Raw genomic sequence first — 26230 nt, 5'->3', positions numbered from 1 at the left:
CTTCTGCACTTTGTCCTCACCCATTTTCTTTCTTCCCACAACAGCAATAGGGTCCCTGGGTCCTCAGCTATCACCCACCAGCATCCAAATCCAAAGGATTATTAGCCACCATTTCTGTCACATCCAGGGGGATGCCACCACCAGCCACATTCCTCTCCCTTCCCCTGTTAGCTTCCACAGGGACCATTCTCACCAGGACATCTTGGTAAGCTCTTCCTCACTCCCAACACCTCCCCATGCCCCCATAACACCTTCCATTGCAATCCTAGAACGTGCAACATCTGCCCATTTACTTTCTTCCTTCTCACTATCCAGGTGAAGAAATGCCTTATTTGCACTTCACTCAATCAAGACTATTGTATTCGCTGCTCACAATGTGGTCTGCAGTAAATGGGGAGACAAATGTAGACTAGGCAAACGCTTTGCAGAACATCTAAATTCACTCTGCAAAAATGACCCTGAGCTTACATTGTCCTGCCATTTCAACACACCACTGTGTTCCCTAGCCAACATCTCTGTCTTGGGCTTGCTGCAGTGCTCCAGCAAAGCTTCTCAAAAGCTGGAAGAACAGCATCACATTTTCTGCTTGGAGACCCTGCAGCCTCTGGACTCAATATTTAGTTCAATAATTTTAGGGCCTGAGCATCTTCTCCCATGTCCTCACCTAACCCCCACACACCAGACCTTGTCATCACATCTAATAGTCAGCCACTAATAGTCGCCATTAGCAGCAATTCTTTCTCTCAGGCTGACCTTTACTCCTTCCTTTTTCTGCCCAACTGTTTTTCTCTCTCTCTGGATTCCATCTCCAGTTATCATTTACTCCTCATCCTACCCCATCTTCAGTATATAATCTTTCTTTTTCTGCTAATATCAGTTCTGAAGAAGGGTCACTGGATCCAAAATATTCACTCTTCTTTTCTCTACAGATGATGTCAGACCTGCTGAGTTTCTCCAGACCTGCTGTTTTGTTTCTGATTTCCAGCGTTCACAGTTCTTTGTTTTTTTTTTGGCTGTAGTTACCTTTTTTTGGTCTTCATTCTTTTTTGAGTGGTTGGGACATAGATTTCTGAAACTTTGACAATTGCTGCGAGAGTCAGTGGACCACATTATCCATTAGTTCATTCTTGCTAAACAATTATCAGGATCTTCTGTATTATCTAGTTAACAGCAGTCAACATTTTTTAGATCTTCTGCTTGATCTTCTAACGGTGAGATAATGACACTCCAGTGGGCAGAAAGTTATTACATCGTGGAACTCATTCCCTACGTCAGGCTGTTAATTAAATTTAAATGATGGGGATTCAAGTTAAACTCTTTTAATGGCTGAGAAACTGCTCAAAGGGTAGGAAACATTTAATATTTTACATTTGAGGAGTTATGGAGTGGGGGTGCAGGGAAGTAATGAGTGAGATGCCTTTAGCGCTAAATCATGGAATTTTTACAGGCCATTCAACCCACACTGATCCTCAGACCCAGATCCACCCCCTTACCTTATTCTTGTAACCCTGCATTTTCCATGGCTTTTCCACCTAGCCTGCACATCCTGGATGCAACAGTCAATTTACCATGGCCATTCCACTAATCTGCACATCTTTGGACTATGGGAGGAAATTGGAGCATCTGGGCGAAACCCATGCAGAGAACATACAAACTCCACACAGTCATCGAAAACTGGAATTGAACCTGGTGCTGTGGGGAAATAGAGCTAAGCCTCATGGAACTGATTCCTGAGATGAGTGGGGTGTTATATTGTGAAGAAAGGTGGGTTAAGCTGCCGGTGTCTGTTGGGAGATTTGAGTTTATAAGAATGAGACCCAATACTACCAAAACATCCAAGATCTTGACGGGACTTACTTGTTGTCTGGAACCCTCTGAAAAGTCTCCAAAGTTGGATATATTTACTCATTTATATGAATAGTTAGTCAGGAACTGTTAAAGTATTGTTAATTGCTAAAATTCCTTGTTAACAATAAAACTGATCCCCATTCACTCACATGGACACCCTGCCTCACCCAAATGGATTGTCAACCACTTCGAATTGACATCTGACCTATGGACAATCATGCCAAAGCCCACTCCAACCATTGAATTCTTACCGTCCCCCACCTAAACCGACCTATACTCATCCAGCCTGACCCTCCCAACTATGAACACTAGAGTCCACCCAAAACCTGACCCACTTTACCCTTTCTCACTCTTACCTGGCCCACTCACTCAGCATTCTGGCCCCTCACCCACTTTGCAATCCCCATCCTACTGACAACCTAAACCCTCACCTTCCTTGCACCTGTACCTGCACACACACCTGACCTCTGCTTACTGACCTGGCACCCCACCCCCAAACTGTCACCCTACCTCCTTGACCAGCCCGCCAACCTAACACTCTGTCCACCAGCTGTCCAACAGCTTTAGGATGTCCAAAATGTGTTCACTTACTAGAATACAGCAACTATTTCCGAGAGGGGTTGGTGGGCTGGTTTCTGAGATGCTGCTGCCTCATGGATTATTGATTTGATGGGCATTCTGACCCAGATCTGAAAATTTGCCCAGTACTTGGAACTCATCACATTAATATACAAACTAGGAGCAAGAGTAAGCCACTTAACCCTTCAAGCCTCTTCTACCATTAATTAATATCATGGCTAATCCAGAAGGACTCTCATCTTTAATTTCCTATCTGCTCCTATAATAATCACTGAGAAAAAATGGCTTTCCTAATCTCCATCTTAAAAGGTTATTCTTATTCTTATACGGTGTCCCCTAGTTTTAGCCTTTCCTGAAACACCCTTTCAGAAATATACCTGTCAAGTCCCCTCAAGATATATTTCATTAAAAATAAAATCTCCCAATTCTGAAAACTTCCAAAGGGTAAAGAATCATAAGATATACCTAAGGTACTATTTGATAAATTTTGCCTGCTTTCTACACATAGAGACCGCCTGGGATCGTTTCGGTACATTAAAGGCGACAGTTCAATGCAAACCCTTGTTGGTTTTATGGGTGTCCAGTTTATATGCCAGCAGAATCAGGTCCCTGGAGCAGGAGACGTTTTAATTTTCAGACATAAAACATGAATAAACCAATATGAAAATACCCTTGCAAAGATTAATGGAGTTGAAACGAACAAAATTGACTTCAGTTGTGAACGGGCGGTTCCGTCAGTCAGTTCAGCAGGGGCCTTTGGGGAGACGTTAGGCTCGAGCGGAAACTTTGAATAAACCGACAGCGGGGAGGCGGGAAAACCGAGAGAGAAAGTTCACAATACCCGGTAAAAACACCCGGTAAAAACACCCGGTAAAAACACCCGGAGAGGGGGGGGGGGAGAGAGATAAAAACACCCGGAGAGGGGGGAGAGAGAGAGATAAAAACACCCGGAGAGGGGAGAGAGAGATAAAAACACCCGGAGAGGGGGGAGAGAGATAAAAACACCCGGAGAGGGGGGAGAGAGAGAGATAAAAACACCCGGAGAGGGGAGAGAGAGATAAAAACACCCGGAGAGGGGGGAGAGAGATAAAAACACCCGGAGAGGGGGGAGAGAGAGATAAAAACACCCGGAGAGGGGGGAGAGAAATAAAAACACCCGGAGAGGGGGGAGAGAGATAAAAACACCCGGAGAGGGGGGAGAGAGAGAGATAAAAACACCCGGAGAGGGGGGAGAGAGATAAAAACACCCGGAGAGGGGAGAGAGAGATAAAAACACCCGGAGAGGGGGGAGAGAGAGAGATAAAAACACCCGGAGAGGGGGGAGAGAGAGAGAGAGATAAAAACACCCGGAGAGGGGGGAGAGAGAGAGAGAGATAAAAACACCCGGAGAGGGGGGAGAGAGAGAGATAAAAACACCCGGAGAGGGGAGAGAGAGAGAGATAAAAACACCCGGAGAGGGGAGAGAGAGATAAAAACACCCGGAGAGGGGGGGGGGGAGAGATAAAAACACCCGGAGAGGGGAGAGAGAGATAAAAACACCCGGAGAGGGGGGAGAGAAATAAAAACACCCGGAGAGGGGGGAGAGAGATAAAAACACCCGGAGAGGGGGGAGAGAGATAAAAACACCCGGAGAGGGGAGAGAGAGATAAAAACACCCGGAGAGGGGAGAGAGAGAGAGATAAAAACACCCGGAGAGGGGAGAGAGAGAGAGATAAAAACACCCGGAGAGGGGGGAGAGAGATAAAAACACCCGGAGAGGGGGGAGAGAGAGAGATAAAAACACCCGGAGAGGGGAGAGAGAGAGAGATAAAAACACCCGGAGAGGGGGGAGAGAGATAAAAACACCCGGAGAGGGGAGAGAGAGAGAGATAAAAACACCCGGAGAGGGGAGAGAGAGAGAGATAAAAACACCCGGAGAGGGGGGAGAGAGAGATAAAAACACCCGGAGAGGGGGGGGAGAGAGATAAAAACACCCGGAGAGTAGGGGAGAGAGATAAAAACACCCGGAGAGGGGGGAGAGAGAGAGAGAGATAAAAACACCCGGAGAGGGGGGGGAGAGAGAGAGAGAGAGAGAGATAAAAACACCTGGAGAGGGGGGAGAGAGAGAGAGATAAAAACACCCGGAGAGTGGGGGAGAGAGATAAAAACACCCGGAGAGGGGTGGGGGGGGAGAGAGATAAAAACACCCGGAGAGGGGGGGAGAGAGAGATAAAAACACCCGGAGAGGGGGGAGAGAGAGAGTGAGAGATAAAAACACCGGGAGAGGGGAGAGAGAGAGATAAAAACACCCGGAGAGGGGAGAGAGAGAGATAAAATCACCCGGAGAGGGGAGAGAGAGAGAGATAAAAACACCCGGAGAGGGGAGACAGAGAGAGATAAAAACACCCGGAGAGGGGAGAGAGAGAGATAAAATCACCCGGAGAGGGGAGAGAGAGAGAGATAAAAACACCCGGAGAGTGGAGAGAGAGAGATAAAAACACCCGGAGAGGGGGGAGAGAGAGATAAAAACACCCGGAGAGGGGAGAGAGAGAGATAAAAACACCCGGAGAGGGGAGAGAGAGAGAGATAAAAACACCCGGAGAGGGGGGAGAGAGAGAGATAAAAACACCCGGAGAGGGGGGAGAGAGAGAGATAAAAACACCCGGAGAGGGGAGAGAGAGAGAGATAAAAACACCCGGAGAGTGGAGAGAGAGAGATAAAAACACCCGGAGAGGGGGGAGAGAGAGATAAAAACACCCGGAGAGGGGAGAGAGAGAGATAAAAACACCCGGAGAGGGGAGAGAGAGAGAGATAAAAACACCCGGAGAGGGGGGAGAGAGAGAGATAAAAACACCCGGAGAGGGGGGAGAGAGAGAGATAAAAACACCCGGAGAGGGGAGAGAGAGAGAGATAAAAACACCCGGAGAGGGGAGAGAGAGAGAGATAAAAACACCCGGAGAGGGGAGAGAGAGAGAGATAAAAACACCCGGAGAGGGGGGAGAGAGAGAGATAAAAACACCTGGAGAGAGGGGAGAGAGAGAGAGATAAAAACACCCGGAGAGGGGGGAGAGAGAGAGATAAAAACACCCGGAGAGGGGAGAGAGAGAGAGATAAAAACACCCGGAGAGGGGGGGAGAGAGATAAAAACACCCGGAGAGGGGAGAGAGAGATAAAACCAACCAGAGAGGGGAGAGAGAGAGAGAGAGATAAAAACACCCGGAGAGGGGAGAGAGAGAGAGATAAAAACACCCGGAGAGGGGGGAGAGAGAGAGATAAAAACACCCGGAGAGGGGGGGAGAGAGATAAAAACACCCGGAGAGAGGGGAGAGAGAGAGAGATAAAAACACCGGGAGTGGGGAGAGAGAGAGAGAGAGATAAAAACACCCGGAGAGGGGAGAGAGAGAGAGATAAAAACACCCGGAGAGGGGGGAGAGAGAGAGAGAGAGAGAGAGATAAATAAAAACACCCGGAGAGGGGAGAGAGAGAGAGATAAAAACACCCGGAGAGGGGGGAGAGAGATAAAAACACCCGGAGAGGGGGGGAGAGAGATAAAAACACCCGCAGAGGGGGGAGAGAGAGAGAGAGAGAGAGATAAAAACACCCGGAGAGGGGAGAGAGAGAGAGATAAAAATACCCGAAATGGAGAGCGAGACAGAGATAAAAATACCCGGAGTAGTGAGACAGACAGAAAGAAAAATACCTGGAGTGGGGAGAGAGATAAAAACACTTGGAGAGGAGTGTTAGAGAGAAAAACACCAGAAGAAGAGCGTGAAGAGGAGAAATTACAGCACCTGGAGAGGAGAGAAAAAGTGAAATGAGAAAAAGCTCAGGGAGGAGAGATAAAAGCAACCGAGACAGAGAGAAAAAAAATTAGGAATATTCAATGTGAGAGATAAACCCCTGTAAGAGAAGAGGAAAAACAAAAATGGCGGGAACGAGTGAATTCGGACAAGAGTGAGATAGAAAACGTGAGAATCCCCTTCAAAAATCGATCATTAACTTAAATTATCTCCTCTCTTATTCCCTCGGATTGTAACACTTGATATCTGAGTGACTGCACATCTTTTCATTGAATGATGGAACAAGAAATTAAAGTGTAAATTTTCTGTTTTTCTTACCCCTTATAGAGATGGAGGCCCAGATGCAAGAATTTAAGGCGTTAGCTGGAGAAATGTCGATTATCCTCTCGGGCTCTCATGGGGAAGTGCTGTTGCAGAAAGCCATGATGAATAAAGCAAAAACTTTGAATAGGTACCTGGAATTTGAAAGATCAGTGAAGCAACTGCTTACAGGTAAGGTGTGACAATTCAGAAATTGGGTGAATGAGCATACATTTGTAAAATTGGCATGGATGATTTAAAAAGACATTGCAAACTGACATTGCTGTGATGATATGAATGGCAATTATAGTAAAGATAAAAACACAATAATCTGGGGAAATTGAACAAGTCTGGCAGCATCTGGAGAGAAAATCAGTTATTGTTTTGAGTGCAAAATGACTCTGGAAACTAGCATGTTTCAAATAATAGTTTTGGACTTGAAACAGAAACTATTTCTCTCTCCTTATGGTGCCTGGCGTGCTGAGCTTCTGCTTTTAGTTCAGATTTCCAGCATCCGCAGTATTTTACCATTATTCCAGCACTAGAGATGCTGTGAGGGTAGCACACCGACAATCTGTGGTGTCTGAACGAGAAACTACACTAACGATTCTGTGAAGTCAAACCATCTTGTGCAGAATTCATAATCGTACCTTGAAAATGAAATCCTGAGTACAGGTTGATTTTTAAAAAAAGACATTAATCGAATCTTTATCGCTGAGCAAACTTATACTGCATAGTTTGTCTACCTTTGCTGATTGTTTCAAATTCAATTTTTTTTCAAAGTAACCTAATGGGTTTGCAGTGAATGATCTGTGCTACTTTAAAATTAGTTTTGAATCAACTCCCTGTTGCTTGAAAATGTTAATGGCTAGAAATCACAAGCCTTTGAAAACATCTGTGTCTAATACAAGATCTTTGAGAATTACATGATGTTGATTTCAGAAATACAACAGACACGGGAGAAGGTGGCACTGAAAGTTATAGAGATTGGAGAAGAACAACAGAAAAGCTTTCTGGAGGTGCAGAAGATTCAGGAACAGTGGAAAAAAAGTCAACAGCAGTACACTCAGAAAGAAGCAGAATTAAAATATCCTTTGCTACTGAAATTTATTTTAAGTGCCTACTTAGATTAGGGAGGAATGGGCGTTGCAAGTGATTCATAGAGTCATAGAGATGTACAGCATGGAAACAGACCCTTCGGTCCAACCCGTCCGTGCCGACCAGATATCCCAAACCAATCTAGTCCCACTGCCAACACCTGGCCCATATCCCTCCAAACCCTTCCTATCCAAATGCCTCTTAAATGTTGCAATTGTACCAGTCTCTACCACTTCCTTTGGCAGCTCATTCCATACACGTAAAACCCTCTGTGTGAAAAAGCTGCCCCTTAGATCTCTTTTATATCTTTCTCCTCTAACCCTAAACCTATGGCCTCTAGTTCTGGACTCCCACATCCCAGTGAAAAGACTTCGTCTTTTTATCCTATCCATCCCCCTCATGATTTTGTAAACCTCTATAAGGTCAACCTCCGCCTCCGACACTCCAGGGAAAACAGTCCTAGCCTATTCAACCTCTCCCTGTAGCTCAAATCCTCCAACTCTGGCAACATCCTTGTAAAGCTTTTCTGAACCTTTCAAGTTTCACAACATCTTTCTGATAGGAAAGAGACCAGAATTGTATGCAATATTCCAACAGTAGCCTAATCAATATCCTTGTTCTACCAATGTTCTACAATTTTCATTGTTGAAAGGGGAATTGATAGTTGGCACGTTATGTGATTCAACCAAGAAGTGTACAGTTATAGTGATATTGAGTTTGAGGATATGTCTTACACCACATGCAATATATATCTTTTGGAAACAATTGTGAAACAAAGATAGATAATTTTTTTATTGCACAGCTTTGTGCCTGCTTCATTTGAATTGATTAATTGTATACACATATGGAAAGTGCAATTTGGCTGCTTATATTGTTATAAAATTAATCATGTAGTTAATATTATCTCAACATTTTTTTTAAATGTCTATGGTTTGAAGGTTTTCAGAAATCATAGAATCCCTACAGTATGGAAACAGGTCCTTCAGCCCAACAAGTACACACCAACCCTCCGAAGAGTAACCCAGCCAAACCCGTAACCCTACCCTTTATTTACCCTTGACCAATGCACCTAACCAATGCATTCCTGAACACTATGAGCAATTTTAACATGGCTAATTCACCTAACCTGCACATCTTTAGAATATGGGGGGAATCCAGAGCACCCGGGGGAAACCCACGCAGACATGGGGAGAATGTGCAAACTCCGCACAGACAGTCACCTGAGGCTGGGTTGAAACCCGGGTCCCTGGCACTGTGAGGCAGCAGTGTGAACCACTGAGACACCGTGACGCTGACGAAGATCAGTTTTAGGAAAGAATTAAGTCACATCCAGAGGGATGAAAACAGCCAATTCAACCTCATCAGTCTGTGTTAGCGTAAATCTTCAAAATGAATTGTACTCCAAACACAATATTTTTATTTCACTTAAAGTTTAAGACTTTAGAATTTTTCATTGTAGAGAAAAAACATCAGATAATGAGTTTATAACTCTCCCCTCCTTCAACCTATTTGTAAATGTCAAAATGATCTCTATTTTAATTTCTGGTAGTATTTTCCACGGTCTCAAAACCCTTGATGTAAAAATACTTCTGTCAGTCAGAAACTCATAATTAATCTTAAACATACCTTTCCTGGTCCATGACTCCCCCAAAACTCTAAAAGCTCTGTGTCATCCTTTTAATCTTTAAATTATCCCCTAAAGTCCCTAGCACTAATGAAAACAGCAGTAAATTTTCATACTTGTATTCACGTTTGCATTTTGTCGCAGCAGACAATGGATTAGATTGGCTTTGCTAGTGAATAAGAAGAGTTGTTCTTTTCAGTTAGAAAATGCCTTTGAAATTAACCAAAGAACCCTTTAAGTATTTTGAGCAATATCCCTGTACTTATAGATGTTTTTAATCAAACTATTTGAGCTTATGATGAAAATTGAGGATGCGAGGGAGCCAGAAATGAAGGAATACTGAGGTCTTATGAGAGTTGTAGGCTTGCCGAGATTACAGAGATTTTGATGGTGTGGTCATGGAAGGAGATGAATTGGAAAACGGACAGGTTGCCAGAGGAGGTTGAATATATACCAAGCATCTGACGACAAGTAAATGGGAGTTGGTGGAAGCTTGGAGAGAATCAGAAGTGTTCGGAAAATCTTACACTTATTGAAGATGAACAATTGGAGTCAAGCAATTGAATAATCAAATGAGTAACTGGCTCCAATTAGTAACCAGTCACCATACAGTGACAATGCCAGGGTAAGTGGCTGGTATTCATTCTGCTCAGTGTTCAGGGTCAGTGACTGACCCTCACACTCTGACCATTCCCAGGGTCAGTCAGTGACCCTCACTCTCTGACCATTCCCAGGGTCAGTGACTAACCCACACACTCTGACCACTCCCAGAGTCAGTCGCTGACCCTCAACTCTCTGACCATTCCCATGGTCAGTCACTGACCCTCACTCTCTCACCATTCCCAGGCTCACGCACTGACCCTCACTCTCTGACCATTCCCGGGGTCGGTGTCTGACCCTCAATCTGACCATTCCTGGGGTCAGTGACATACCTTCACTCTCTGACCGTTCCCAGGGTCACACACTGACCCTTACTTTCTGACCACTCCGAGGGTCACACACTGATCTTCACACACTCTGACAATTCCCAGGGTCACACTGACCCTCACCCTCTGACAATTCCCAGGGTCACACACTGACCCTCACTCTCTGACAATTCCCAGGGTTAGTCACTGACCCTCTCCCTGTCCATTCCCAGAGTCACACACTGACCCTCACTCTCTGACCACTCCCAGGGTCACACACTGACTTTCACACACTCTGACAATTCTCAGGGTCAGTCAGTGACCCTCACCCTCTGACAATTCCCAGGGTCACACACTGACCCTCACCCTCTGACCACTCCCAGGATCACACACTGACCCTCACTCTCTGACCACTCCGAGGGTCACACACTGACCTTCACACTGACATTCCTAGGGTCACACACTGGCCCTCACTCTCTGACCACTCCGATGGTCACACACTGACCCTCACTCTCTTATGTTGCCTTAAGATAATTTAGAGTTATCAGTGGGCTTGCTAGAAATTATACATGCTGAATCCATTCTCTGCAAATAGAACATGCGGAGGATTTGCATATTTTTAAATACCTTATGTAATTAACCTGTTCAGAGTTATTTTTACACACTTCTGGAGCAAATGGAACTTGAACCTGGGCTTCTAGGCTCAGAGGCAGGGACACTTTCATATGCATCACAAGAAAATTAAGATTGTTGGGCTGAGAAACAACCAATTAAGTAGTAAGTCTTCAGAGATATTATTAGACACTTCCAGACTATTGGGACTTGAACCCAGGCTGCCTGGGCTCATAGGAATACTACCAATGCACCACAAGAGCCCTATCCCTCTTTTTAAACCTTTTGTATTTCCAGAAGTGCTATTTCACACAACTTTTCCCACTACCAAATCACCTAAATCAAAATGATGTTGGCAGGAAATTACACCTCTTTATAAGATTAGTTGTTTTTAATTAACCTGTTCAACAATGTAATAAAGAGACTACTGAAGCAGATAGGACTTGAATATGGGCCTTCTAGTTCAGAAGTAAGGACATTATTACTGCATCATAAGAGCCCTATTGCATCTTTTTAGATGGTTTCCGGGTTAACCTGCTTAGTTATGTCATTGTATACCTCTGGAGCCGGTGGAACTTGAACCCAGGCCTACTGGGTCAGAGATAGTGATACTACTGCTGCATCACAAGCGTTCTTATTACACCTTCTTAAATTAGACAAAAACATGGGTGATCCCTGTTACCTGGTGTGTTCTCTGATAAAGCTTCGACAAATCCATCAGCACCCTTGTCTCTTTCAGTATAAATTGTGTTTTCTTTGACATTTGGTATACTTGAAATTGTCTATGAGTGCAAGACAAAAAGTTTCAGCAGCATATCTGTGTTTTTTCAGCAATCCTCAAGCACTGTGCTATAAACAACTTTGCTTTATTAAACTCGTTGCTGGAGATTAACGTTTAAAATGTTTGTTGCAGAATGGAGTAACTTCACTTGGACATTGAAGTAAATATTATCCACTACAGGTTGTTGCTTAAAACATTTTGGTATTTGCATTGAACATGTTAGTGGTGTGTCATTGTTCTGATAAGCTATCATCCAAAATCAGTTTATTGCATATTGCTGCTCTGAATAATTTGTGCCTATTTAAGTCATTGTAATATAAATGTAATTCTCAAGTGCTTTACAGATTTTGATGTTGCTTGAACCACCATGTGAATCCATTGTCTCAATTTTACCTTCACTTTTGTGGAACATTTTGTACCTAGCTCATACATGTGCATTGTTATAATAACCAATTATATACTGCTCCTTTTCTTAACAAACAAAAGTCACACTTTTACAGCAAGATCTGGAGGAGCTTGAAAGGACTGAGAAAGAAATAACCAAAATAGAAGAAGAGGTAGCTGAAGACACAACAGTAATTATTCCTTCTACCAAGTAAGTTTTGAAGTAATGCATAAGTTTACTTAAAATATTCATGTTTTGTTACATTGAATCTGTACGTAGAAAATCAAATGCTTGAATTCTCAGGATATTTCTTGGCATAGATGAATTCACTCCATTGCAATTTGGAAAAATTATCCTCCTCAACATTTAAGACATCTGGATGGGTATATGAATAAGAAGGGATTAGAAGGATATGAGCCAAATGAGACTAGATTAGGTGAGGATATCTGGTCACCATGGATGAGTTGGACCTAAGTGTCTATTTCCGTACTGTACATCTGAGTCTATGACTTCTATGCAGCTCATAAGGTGAAAAGCTACTTGCTCTTAAATCATTCACTATGATTGTGGGTCATAGAAACTGATGGCAGAAATGTAGAATTGTTTGCTGGTGTGGGGAGATGATACTATACTGGCATTATCACTGGACTAGCAATTCAGAGACTCAGACTAATGCTTTAGAGACATGGGTTCAAGTCCCACCATGGCACATATGAAATTTAAATTAATGAAAGTCTGATATTTTTTTAAAAAGAAAAATTAGTCTAATGCAACTATGTAACTATTGTCGATTGTTGTAAAAACCTGTTAGGCTCAATAATGTCTTGTAAGGGAAAGAAATTTGTTGTCCTTACCTAATCTGGTCTGCATGTAATTCCAGACCCACAGCAATGGGGTTAACTGGCCTCTGAAATGGCTTTGGCAAGCCAGTGAGTCCAAGCAGAAATTGGGCATGGGCAATAAATGTGTGCCCAGGGAACAACGGTACATCTGATGCTTGGAAAACAAAACCAATCCAGGAGAAAAACCTATTTTGCTAACCTTGCTGTTATGAGATAATACATTTTCTCCTATTCTACTGTGAGAAAGCGACTAGCCTGGATTGAGTCCCCGGCTGTGCACTCCGATCCTAGAACCAGCTGACGAGAGTATTTGCAGATGTCTTTAACCTCTCCTTACTATGTAAGGTTCCCACTTGCTTCAAGAAGACCACTATTGTCCCAGTACCAAAGAAAAACTAAGGTGATGTGCCTTAATGATTACCGCCCACTGGTTCTGACATCCATCATTATGAAGTGCTTTGCGAGGTTAGTAATGGTACACGCTGAAAATGTGTTGCTGGAAAGCGCAGCAGGTCAGGCAGCATCCAAGGAGCAGGAGAATCGACGTTTCGGCCATAAGCCCTTTTTCAGTAATGGTACACATCAACTCCAGCCTCCCAGATTGCCTTGATCCATTTCAATTCGCCTCTTGTCACAATAAGTTCTTGGCAGATGCCATCTCCATGGCCCTACACTCACCCTGGAACATCTGAATAACAAGGAAATTTACGTCAGACTCCTATTTATTGACTTTAGCTTCCCCTCCAGCACCATAGTTCCAACAAAAGTCTTTTCCAAACTCTGAGACCTAGGACTGTGCTCCACCCCACCCCCACCCTTTGCAACTGGATTATTGACTCCCTGACCTGCTGGCCCCAATTGGTAAGGTTAGGTGACAACATTACCTTCACAATAATCCATTAAGTCAGTGCCCCGCAAGACTATATACTCAGCCCCTTACGATACTCCTTATATGCTTATGACTGTGTGGTCGGATTCAGCTCTAACTCCATTTACAAATTTGCTGATGATACCACTATAGTGGGTCAGAGTCATATAGCATGGAAACTGACCCTTCAATCCAATTTGTCCATACCGGCCAAGTTTCCCAAACTAAGCTAGATCCACTTGCCTGCGTTTAGCCCATATCCCTGTAAATCTTTTACTATTCATGTACCTGTCCAAATGTCTTTTAAATGTTGTAATTGTACCTGCATCTATTGCTTCGTCTGGCAGTCCATTCCATATATGAACCACCCTCTATTTGAAAAAGTTACCCCTCAAATCCTTTTTAAATTTATCATCTCTCACCTTAAAAAAAAAAATTATTTTAGTTTTGAACTCCCCTACCCAATGGAAAAGTCCTTTGCTGTTCACCTTATCTGTATTCCTCAGATTTTATAAACCTCTATAAGGTCACCCCCTCAACCTCTGACGCTCCAGGGGAAAAAGTCCCAGCCTATCCAGCCTCTCCTTATAACGCAAAACTTTCAGGATCTCAAATGATGAGACTGAGTGTAGGAAGCAGATAGATAGCTTAGTGGCATGGTGTAAAGGCAACAATCTCTCCTTCAATGTCAGCAAAATGAAGGAGTTGGTATTCTTTAGGAAGTGGAGTAGAGAACACACCTCTGTTTGTATCAGTGGCACTGAGGTAGAGGTAGTCACAAGCTTCAAATTCCTAGGTGTAAATATCGCCAACAATCTAACCTGGTCCATCCACATTGACACTACGTCAAAAAAGCGTACCAAAGCCTCTACTTCCTTTAGAGGGCTAAGGAAATTTGGCATGTTCACAATAACTCCTGCCAGTTTTTATAGATGCACCATAGAAGATGGTGCATCCTATCTGGAAGAATCACAGCTTGGTTTGGCAACTGCTCTGCCCAAGACTGCAAGAAATTACAAAGACTTGTGAACGCAGCCCAGTTCATCACAAAAACCAGCTTTCCTCCATTGACTCAGTCTACACACGTTGCCTTAAGAAAGCAGCCAACAAAATCAAAGAGTCCTCCCTCCTCAGTTATACTCTTCCACTCCCTTTCCATTGGACAGCAGATGCAAAAGTTGAAAAACATGTATCAACATATTTGCGAACAGTTTCTTCCCCATTGTTATCAGAATTATGACTGATCTCTCATAGGTTTGAGCTTTCTCTGCACCTGCTCTGTAGTTGTAACGCTATATTCTGTATTCTGTTCTATTACCCTAACATACTTATGTAAGTTATGATTTGTTTGGTTAGTATGGAAAGCAATACTCTTCACTGTATCATGGTACTTGTGACAATAACAAATCAAATCAAGATATAACATGTTATAAAGTATACTGCTTCATTCCTCAACTTAGCTGCTCTCATTTAAATTGTTTTATGTCAATTAGCATCATGTCATGACTTGTGTAAATTGGTTCTATTCAAATATGATTTCATGCAGGTACTTGGCTCACATTTTCCATAAAGTCACTAAGATCATTTGGGACTATGACAGCGATCCATCTCTTGTGAAAGGTGGTATCCTTTGATTTTTGACTTTGAAACTAAAGTAGAGAAAACTCAAATATCTTTAGTACTAGAGATAGATAAATCAGCTAATATTATCATGCTTTTCAGGAATGTAAAGACTGTTGAATCTCATTTTATAAAGCCTCTGAAAGTATGATGTGTAAGGAATCTTGAATTCAATAAAGTAAAATGCTGTGAGGGAAAAGCATTTGGCACAAAAGTGAGAGAGTTTCTTGGAGTTAGCCGAGTTATAGGAACATGATTTGAATGGTCAGTCTTAAGTCAGTTCCCTGGCTCCTTTTCACATGTTGACTGTCTCTGTCCACCTGCCTCAGCTCCCTAATACCCTAATATGCTTATCTTAAAAAAAAAATTATTGTCTGATTTAAAATTAAGTAACATCTGTTTTTAGATATTTCTCCCATAATTTGTTTCCTTATCTCACTCCTGAGTGTTAAGGTTGTCAATTCTTAGGTTCCTTCATTAGTAGTAACGTTTATTTTTCTAATCAGTTACGCACCTTTGGAGCAGGTAGGGCTTGAACCCAAGTCTCTTGGTTCAGGAGTAGGATCACTATCTCTGTACCTCAAGAGAGCTCTAACTGAAAGGCTATGGTAGAGCAAAGGTACTGCTGGACTTTGAACTCACGATGCCCCGTTTACTAGACAGGTGTTTTAAGTGGCTAAGACACAGTGCCACTTTCGGTTAATCTATTATCTCAACATTATTTAAAACATCTGTTTGCATTACTTACTATGCCACCAATTTTCCGCATTGGCAAATGAGAATTACTGGTTCTCTGTTAGTATAGTAAATAGTTTAAATCACAGTCCAGATCCCTGTGTACAAAGTTAAAAATCACACAACACCAGGTTATATTCCAACAGGTTTAATTGGAAGCACACTAACTTTCGGAGCGACACCCCTTCATCAGGTGATTGTGGCGGGCTCGATCGTAACACAGAATTTATAGCAAAAATTTGCAGTGTGATGTAACTGAAATTATACATTGAAAAATTGATTGTATAATTTCAGTTACATCACATTGCAAATTTTTGCTATAAATTCTGTTACGATCGAGCCCTCCACAATCACCTGATGAAGGAGCGTCGCACCGAAAGCTAGTGTGCTTCCAATTAAACCTGTTGGACTATAACCTGGTGTTGTGTGATTTTTAACTTTGTACACCCCAGTCCAACACTGGCATCTCCAAATCATCAGATCCCTGTGGAACACCTCTAGACACTTCCTTTATTTTTGAGTACATATTCTTTATCTCTACTACCTTCTGTCTGACCAATCTGTTCATCATGTCAGTAATTTGCCTCTAATCCATAATGTTAATTTTAACTAACATTCTCTTTCCTGGAGACTTAGCAGATGCCTTCTGGAAGTGCATGTGACTTGTATTCTGTCCACTGCTTTGGTTACACTCTCTCTCAATTCATTTTAATGCCTGCTTAATAAAGGCCATTGTTTGTCTGTTTGGTCAACTCAGACTAGTGCTTGGTTGCTTTGTCCTTAATTATAAATTCCAGTAGCTTCCCTGTAACAAATGTTAAATAAGCAGGTCTATAATTTCCTGGTTTCTCTTTTTGTGGAGGAAATGTGGGAATTTACTTTAAATTGAATGCAAAAATGCCAGCGAAGGAATGAAAATGTAAAATAATTCTGACAAACCAGCTGTCTTGTCTGCTGAAACCTTTGCTACTTTATTTCCAACCATGGATGATTAATTGAATTTAATTACTTCAGTCTTAGTGGAAATACAAGATTGATATGAGAGCATTTGAAAGAAGTGTGTAGTGTCACATCAGTGAAAAGCAATAGTTCATAATGATGGGAAAAGAATCACCAATGTCACAAAAGCAATTTGATCTGTGATTAAAAGTGAAAATGCTGAAAATCATGTAGTTAGATTGAGCCAAGGCATTTAAAATTATCTGTTTAGTTGGAGGTAGCAGAAATTGAGATGGATAGTAATAAACAGAATGCATCAAGCGATGTTGTGTTTAACCCACAAACCACCTTTTATTAAATTCTGTCCAGGTAGAAGAAAATGGTATGTTATTTGTTGAGATTGTTTTGTTTGCAATGGTTTCCTTAACTATTTATGTCAGTTCATTTTGGGACAGATATAGCACATCCCATTAACATAGACTCTACCAAGCACTCGGAGAGTTTCATCTGTGATTATCTGTGGAACCTGTTGAGCACGGATTGGTAAATTGTTCTCTGAGCAAGTATGGAGAACAGGTGAACTGTTCATTTTGAATTGGTGTTTTTGTACATTTTTGAAGTAATGGCTTCAATCTAGAAAAATGTAATTTAGGAAGTCTTACTGGTGGACTCATGAGTGTGCGGTGTTTGACAAAGTATAGACTAATCCCCTGAGTGACTTGCATGTGGCAACATGTGCAGTGATTTTTGTAATGATATTGCTGAAACTGGAAATTCGTTCCTTTTGAGAACTTGCAGCAGAAACCTGTGTGCCACCACTCCATATCATAGAATACTGTAAAATTATATTCCTTTTTTTTGCAAAATAAGTCTATGTTTATGTGAACTTTTACAAAAACATTTAAATGATTGGTCCATTTGTTTTGTCTAGCATTGATTCATGAGTCCAGTCTACTGCGCTCTTGAATCTCATTCTTGATTTGTTTTGGATAAATATTATCTGTTCTTTAGTAATATTGTAGATTAGTAAGTATCAAGCATATGAAGCATTAGTAAGCATCATATTAGGTTTTACTCCTTTTAAAAACTGATTGGCTGGCTTCCTGAAAATTGTGTGCAGCAAATTGAAAAAACTGGATGCAGTACACTAGAAGTGTGCATGTCTGATTTCAGAACTGTGACATGTATAAGCAACCATGGCTCATATTGAGGCTCTGCTACTTATCTCTCAGCGTGTGATATTTGCAACTGTATCCCCCTTTTCCTAAGCTGGTTTCTATGCTTACCTCAGTTATATTTTTCAGTTCTAATAAAGTGGTTTATTCCCTTAATAATTGTGGGAATAATCTTTTGCTTCTCTGGACTTCAATTTGACAACTGTAGGCAGCCAATGTTTGTTGAACAGTTGGAACCTTGCATCAGCAAAGAAGACTGGAATTGGTGTGTTCTACCAAGGTGCAAACTTTTCACCTGTGATTGAGATGCTGCCCCTTAACTTTTACTGCAATTATATCAATAACAGTCACTATTAAATAGAAAAGAATAAGGTGGCTATTTGGCACGGTGGCTCAGTGGTTAGCACTGCTGCCTCACAGCACCAGGGTCCCAGGTTTGATTCCAGCCTTGGGTGACTGTCTGTGTGGAGTTTGCACATTCTCCCCATGTCTGTGTGAGTTTCCTCCAGGTGCTCTGGTTTCCTCCCACAGTCCAAAGATGTGCAGGTCAAGTGAATTGGCCATGCTAAATTGCCCATTAGTCAGAGGGAAATGGGTCTGGGTGGGTTGCTTTTCGGAGGGTCGGTGTGGACTGGTTGGGTCGAAGGGCCTGTTCCCACACTGTAGGGAATCTAATCTATTAGAACATCACAATCTGTTCAACCATCAGCTAGATTGGTACATAAACTAACTTGATTATTTCATAACAGGGACAGCTGCAAATTGCTAAGAAAATCTATCCATTCCAATCTAATCTAATATATTTAGCTATACAAAGGGAAAGCAGGTATAACCATTACAAGAAGTTGTCTGTCTAAAGTAGGACTATGCTGCTTACTGCAAGTGTTTGGGTCATAACTACATCAGTCAGTAGTAATCTTTCAGCCCATGACAAAATACAGTCCATGTACCTCCAGCTGCTGTGCCTACTGAATTCAGCTTAGCCTGCATGTTTTGTTCCAAGAATTGAAAACCAGTAGATGCAAACATATTTCTTAAGAGGCCAGGAAATTGCTCAAATAGAAGCTGGCAAAAAAGAAAGACTCATGAGGCAGGTATGGAAAAGTTATAACTGGAGTGTAATGGGAGGCGGATAACAGTTAAAGCTTTAAAAACGTAAGGGTCTTAAACAGTGAAGTAAACATTTCCATGCAGCAACTATTATAATCGAATTGTATACAGGTTTAATTCTCTCTCCCACATTTCTGTTACTTGCCATGACTATGCAATAGGCACATACTGTCACAATTAAAGTACTCCAATCTCCCATCCTCTGATAGCACATTAATATTAAACCCTGACTACAGTGTTACACAGAAAACGCTACATTAGTATTTAATAAAGTGAGAGAGATGTAAAATTACATGGCAGCAGTATTCCAAAGTGTATTAAAAATTTATGTATTTTTGATAGAATTTCAATTGCATTTCTATTCAATAGTTCTTTGAAATACAATTTAAAAGAGTGTTCTTTAGTTAAATCTGAGAAGGTTTACTTGTGTTATAACATTTTCTTTACAGTAGAGTTGCTGGGGGCAGTGCAATTTGTTGCATATGTAGACTTCCACTAAATAAATATTTGATAAATTACATTTGTTATCAAAGTTAAAGTCATAGGAACAAAAGGAGAGACAGAAAACTTTTTAATGGACTACAAACAAAGTAATAATAAATTGTTGCTTTTCAGTTTAGGGAGAAGTATATAGTGGCATTAGGGTTTGGTTCTAGGACCATTATTTTTCTTGATCGTAGTGACTTGGACTTGATTATATGGAACATAATTTCAAAGATTGCAGATGATGGAAAACTTGGAAATGTAGTAAACGATAAGCCTTCTGGAGGAAACGAACTGGTCAAATGTGCGTACATAAGGCAAATTAAATTGTACAGACACAATTAACTTATATTTGGCCATTTTTTCATGAAATATTACAATTCAGGATATAAATACCAGTTTCATTTAGCAAAGATTCTCCACTAAGAGTTATGTCCTGAGACTGACCCCATACTGAAGGCAGTTAAAGGTGGAGAGTAATAGTATTAAAATGCAAGATGGTACAATCTGCTAGAGATTCTTAATGAGCAATGGACAAGTTCTTAGCCTTGTCTGATTATTCAGAAGATGCATTTTGCATCTTGGGTGAGAAACCTTGAAATTAATAGAAAATTGGGTGTTTGTATAATTGATTTGGTATTGTTACACTTTTACAGGGTGAACGATTCATCTGATATCAAATATTTAAAATGTATTCTTTGATTTTATGTTTTACTTTACTCAACGGCTTCTTGGCAATAGGCTATTTGAACCAATCGGTCCTTATTGGTAATTATTGCTAACTTCATTAATGAAAAATGTTTTGGTGATACAATGCACGGGATTGCAACTTGCCAAGCTTCTTCAACAGGGCTACACAAATTTACAACTTGTATCATCTAGAAGAATAACAGAAATAGATGCATGGAGACATCACAGCCTACATCACCTACCGTTCTGACTTGGAGCTATCTTCCTGCTTTTTGAAATACTGCATTGCATGCAATGTCCACTTCAGTGCAGCTTTCTGGAGCTTGCACTCTAATAGCACTGTGCATGTGTCTCGATTACATGGACTGCAGCTTTTCAAGAAGGTAGGAACTTGACACTATCTCTAGGGCAATTAGAGGTGAGCAGTAAATGTTATCCTTCCCAATCATGCTCATGTCACATGAAAAACAGCATTCAGAAAGCATAGTAGTCTTATATTGTCCATGTATTAAATGACACCAGGTACTGTTGCATCATCTAGCCTAATTAAGTACATACTGCATTTTGTGCTGCACTTGAACTTCCTTTGGCCTCATTTGTCTGTCAGCATAACTATTCATTTCTTCCTCATATCTTTATCTTGTCTCCCCTTAAATGCATCTATCCTATCCATTCCACTACTCATAGTAGTAAATTCCACGTTCTGACCACTCCCTGGATAAAGAATGATCTTCTGAACTCCCTATTGGCTTTCTCACTGATATTGAATTTTGCTCTTTCTATCTATCAAACCATTTGATCTATACCAGTGTTTCTCAACCTTTCCGTATTCAACGCCCCCTTCTTATCCTTGAAATCATGCAACACCCCCAAATTACCAGTCTGTTTTTGCACATATAACTGCAATACACTGCAGTGCTGGAAACGGAAATTTTTTGTAAAATATGTTTTATATACAACAAAAATAAATTATCATTAATTACTGTTCTTACTGTCCACCTACCTTTGGCTCACTGTAGAAAATTTAGTCTGTGATAGCAAAATAGTCAATGTGATCCTTGTGATTCATGTTGTCTTGCTAAATCAGATACATCTGGTTCAATTTTTGTCAAAAGCAATCTCAGGTCACCACGCTGAACAACATCCATGCGATTGCGGGTCTTATCTTGTATTCTGACAACGATACTGAATCCTTTCTCAACCAAATAAGAGGTAGGAAATGATAGTGCAAACCGCTTTGCCTCTTCGCTTAATAGCAGGAAACGACATAGGGTGGCATCTTGAATCCAAAACAGGGGCTCACCCATTTGTGAAAACCGAATTTTCATTGCAGTGTCATTTTGGAGCTCTATCATTTCTTCCTGAAGGCGAATATCCATTTCTTCTGTGCATGAGATAAAGGGGTCAGTCAGCCATGTAGGGATCTCCATCTCGATAAGATCTGCAAATCGTATTTTCATATCATCCTGCAGTACACGAGTGTGAGCTGAGTAGATAAGTAATTGATCATCACTAACATCCTCCGCGATATTGTTTAAACTCTGGAACTGGTAAAACTCACGGCGACTGATACTCTGATGAAAGAGATCAAGTTTTGTAATAAAGGATGTATCAGCATTCCTTGCTTTTATGAAACTCACATTACCTCCTTGTATCTGCATGATTAGCGAATTATACTTATCGAATATATCCGCGAGATATGCACAGTCGTGTTTTACAGTTTCGGCTTTCATACAAAGGTTTTCATTATTTCTGTGTAGGAATTCGATGATAGGATCAAACCAGTTCATGGAAACGATTGAGGCATTTTCCTTTCGAGAGCTATCTCACTTGTGTGTAGCAGTAATTGCAGAAATTCACCTTCATTATCTTTACAGAGTTGGCGGAGAAGTCGTTCATTCAGAGCATGTCTCTGTATAATTTACCACATCTATCACCACTTGTAGAGAATGGTTGAGAGCTTCACTAAGTTTTTTTGCAGCCAGATGCTGCCGATGGATAATGCAGTGTACTGTGAAAACAACATGTGGCACTTCTCTCTTTAATAATGCGACAAATCCCTGATGTTGGCCAGTCATAGCACGTGTGCCATCCGTAGCACAAGCAACAATGTTTTTGAGGGAACAGATTGTTTATCAAAATAATCCTTGATGCAGTCGAAGATAGTCTTACCTTTGGATCTGTCGGTAGATCCAGAGCAAAACGTAATTTTTCTCGTATTTCATTTTTGTTGATGAAACGTACGTACCCCAAAAGTAAAGCTTGATTTCCGCATATAGTACTTTCATCAATTTGTAAGGTGATTTCTTTCGATATCAAAAGGAACATAATTTATCCTCAACATTTGAGGCCATTTCATTGATGTGCCTTCTTATGGAATCATTGCTAAGAGGAATCCGCTTGACAGTCATCGATGGTTCCTAACGTAACACGGTTAGTAATACTTCGGCAATAGCTGGAAGCACCAACGATTCACCCACTGAAAGAGGTTTACCACATTTTGCAATTAGCTTCGCTATGTTGTATGATACCACAAGGCCATCCACATTTGTGGCTCCCATCTTTGAAAAAGCAGTGGAAATCGGTCGCTGATTGAATTTCTTCTTTAATGTTTGAAAATATGCCAAATCTTTGTCCTTTTTGTCACTGTGTTTCTTTTTCAAATGTTTAATAAGACGGGAAGGCTTCATGGCCTCGTTGGAAAAACTTTGTTCACAGAGCAAGCACAGTGGTAACTGCTTATTAGATGGAGATTGAATAAAGCCATATTGCAAATAGTCCATGCTATTCTGCCTGCATTTTTTCTTACTCAATGAGGCCATTTTTACACTCACTCGAATACCCTGATGGAATCAATAGTATTATCTTATCACGATAATTTTAAGATGCTCAGGCAAGTGGCAAAATTTGATTGGCTAATTAGCTGTAATGTGTATTCATTCTACCACCTGGTAAAACAGTTGAAAAGCTGCGTTTCGTCTTCCTAGAAGCGACACGAGTTAGGTGATATTGATCTCGGCAGTAGAATCAATGCCAACTGCGAACGAGTTCAAATAGTTTACCATTCACAGAGAAGACTATCAATAATAGCGCAGCAACCAATCAGAGTGCATGCCTCCATGGGTGCAGGGAAAATAACAGACTCGTGTTATGCGACTATCCATTTGCACACAGCGATGTCCTTCAAGGTAATTGGTAAGCTCTCTACAAAGTCGTTCAGTGCCCACTTTGACTTCAACGCCCACCGAAGAAGGCAAATGCTCCTCAGGGGGCGCTTCCACCACTGTTGAGAAACACTGATCTACACAATCACTTTTCATAACAAAGATATTTATATTACTTAGCATTTATTTTCAAGATCATGATGCAAAAGTGTGTTAAAGTTTATTCGTTATGCTGTCACTATTCCATGTAGCATACACTTTATCCACAGCAAAGCCTCGATAAGTAGCAACACAATTAAATGATCAAATAATTTTATGTTTAGTCGAGGATCTTAAAATACTTGATAATGCTGAGAAAGTCTAAATGGAGGTAAATGATTATGTTGCATTCTTCAAAGAGGCAGGAATACCATTGTTTGTGTATCCATTTGTTCACCTGATATTTATGGGCCTATGTATGTAAAATGAGTCTGAATGTTTGCCTACAGAATCACAGTTAAGTATTACACGGTTTCAGATATCCTGAGGCTGACATATATCCTATAAGTGCAAGTCATTTTCATCTTTGAAGGATGAAGTAGCATTGCTTAAATATGGGCAAGATTTTGAAACTGGGTCTGTGGAATCAGTGACAGATCCAAGTAACGGGAGGAGACTACTGAGACAAATATAAGTATATAGGAGAATGAATACTCAAGGCAATTCTTGGAACTAACGTGCAATGTTAATAATGAGACCATCATATTTTCAATTCTCAGTACAGGGGCACTGGTGGTCAACTGTTACCACAAATGAGAATGAATAATGACACAAACCCTGGCAATTAAATGTGGCCTCTTGTTTTATTTTGTTCAGTACAGGTGGTAATGTACTGCTAATGTCACTAGAGCTGTACCTAGCCCATGCTATTCCTCTGTGGTATGAGTCCCAATCAGAATCCCTATAATCTGTATGAATCCCTACAGGCCTTCAGCCCAGAAAATCCACATCGACCCTCCGAAGAGTAACCCACCCAGACCCATTCACCTACCTTACATTTACCCCGACTAATGCACTTAACCTACACATCCCTGAACATTATGAATAATTTAGAATGGCCAATTCACCTAAACTGCATATCTTTGGACTGTGGAAGGAAACCGGAGCATCCGGAGGAAATCCACACAGACTCAGGGAGAATGTGCAAATGAGGCTCGAATTGTCCCTGGCACTGTGAGGCAAGAGTGCTAACCACTGAGCCACTGAAATCCCACCACAGCAAGTGCTAAATTAAATTTAAGTTCAAATAATAAATCTGGAATTAGAAGACAGTCAACAATGGCTTCATAGTCACCAATAGACTGCTGTTTAAAATAAAACTTGGTTTACTAATGTACTTTAGGGAAGGAAATCTGCCATCCTTACCTGATTTAGCCTACAGACGACTTCAGACCTAGATGGTGAGCATTGAATGTTTTCTGAAATGGCCCAGCAAGCCATTCAAACTGTTGCAAAGTATAAAAGGAACAAATGTGGATCACCCAACATTGATGTTGCACTTCTCTGTTAACAATCCTGCAAATGCTTTCTTATGGAGATGAATGCTTGTGCCAAAATTCTTAAAGCAGTCTCTCAGACCAGTTGAACTCAACATTACCTCTGAAATGTGATTCCATGAATATGTCTACGTCCTAGACACCACTGTCACCATCCTGGATATATCTTGGGTCCCCTACTAGGAGACCTACCAATGTCAGAAGGACAGTGCTATGCAGTTGGATGATAGTTTCCTTGGGAGTCCTGAACATTGAGGTCTCACGACATTATCCAACATGGGCAAGGAAACCTCCTGCTGATCGTTGCATATTGTCCTCAGCTGACAAATCAGCACTTTTCCATGTTTAAAAAAGAAGTGGAAGAGGCACTGAGGATGGCAAAGGCATCTGTACGCTGGGTGGAAGACTTCAATGTCTTGACCAAGTGGTTAGATAGCACCGCTACTGACTCAGCTTATTGAATACTCCATGTCTGCATAGCACAGAGGTTCCCAGCAAATCCAATTCTGTTCTTCAACTAATTTGATTCACTCCATCTAATATCAAAAAATGTGTGACAACACTGCGCTCTGCAAAGCCATGGGCCCTGGCAACATTCTAGCACTAGTGCTCAAGACTTGTTCTCCATAACTAACTGTGCCTCTATCCAAGCTGTTCCAATACATCAACTGCTCACACCTATTCAACAATATGGAAAATTGCCCTGGTATGTCTGCAAAAAGCAGGACTAAGCTGATTACTGGCTCGTCAGTCTATTCATGATCATCAGCACAGTATTGGAAGGGGATGTCAACTGTGCTATAAATAGTGCTTGATCTGCAACAACCTGTTCATTGAAGCTTGGTTTGTGTTTAATCACAACCATTCAGACACTGACTTCATTTCAGCCTTATTCTAAACAATGGAATAGGAGCTGAAATCTAGAGGTAAGGTGAGAATCTTTGATGTTAAGACAGCATTTGATTGTGCGTGACCTCAAGGAGCCCTATCACAACTCTCCACTGAAAACAAAACGTGATGGAGATCACAGCCGGTCAGGCAGGATCCATGGAGAGAAAGGAAGCTAACGATTTGAGTCTCGATGACTCTTCTGCTGATCTCTAGGATGTTTTGTTTTTGTATTCAGATTCCAGATGCCAAGCTTCTCGTGTTGCAATC

The 26230-nt window shown here is 41.3% G+C and overlaps 2 protein-coding genes and 1 pseudogene across 2 annotated transcripts; 1 reads left to right on the top strand and 2 right to left on the bottom strand.

Moving 5' to 3' along the window:
* The first annotated feature begins 3187 nt into the window (after nucleotides 1-3187).
* On the top strand, nucleotides 3188-23151 carry LOC122552306 (kinetochore protein Spc24). The gene is made up of 6 exons (XM_087983148.1): nucleotides 3188-3271; nucleotides 6534-6698; nucleotides 7449-7594; nucleotides 12018-12121; nucleotides 15168-15244; nucleotides 17356-23151. The coding sequence occupies exons 2-6, from the start codon at nucleotides 6536-6538 to the stop codon at nucleotides 17460-17462; spliced, it is 597 nt and encodes a 198-aa protein (XP_087839274.1). The 5' UTR covers nucleotides 3188-3271; nucleotides 6534-6535; the 3' UTR covers nucleotides 17463-23151.
* On the bottom strand, nucleotides 21420-22163 carry LOC148136383 (protein FAM200C-like). The gene has a single exon (XM_087983166.1). The coding sequence runs from the start codon at nucleotides 22161-22163 to the stop codon at nucleotides 21420-21422; it is 744 nt and encodes a 247-aa protein (XP_087839292.1).
* LOC148136382 (SCAN domain-containing protein 3-like) lies at nucleotides 22269-23195 on the bottom strand (annotated as a pseudogene).
* Nucleotides 23196-26230: the final 3035 nt, after the last annotated feature.

Source organism: Chiloscyllium plagiosum, unplaced genomic scaffold (assembly GCF_037043375.1).
Source record: "Chiloscyllium plagiosum isolate Xiang-an unplaced genomic scaffold, Cpla_swu_hap1 HiC_scaffold_45, whole genome shotgun sequence".
NCBI classification, from domain to species: domain Eukaryota; kingdom Metazoa; phylum Chordata; class Chondrichthyes; order Orectolobiformes; family Hemiscylliidae; genus Chiloscyllium; species Chiloscyllium plagiosum.
This window is presented reverse-complemented; position numbering and strand designations above follow the sequence as displayed.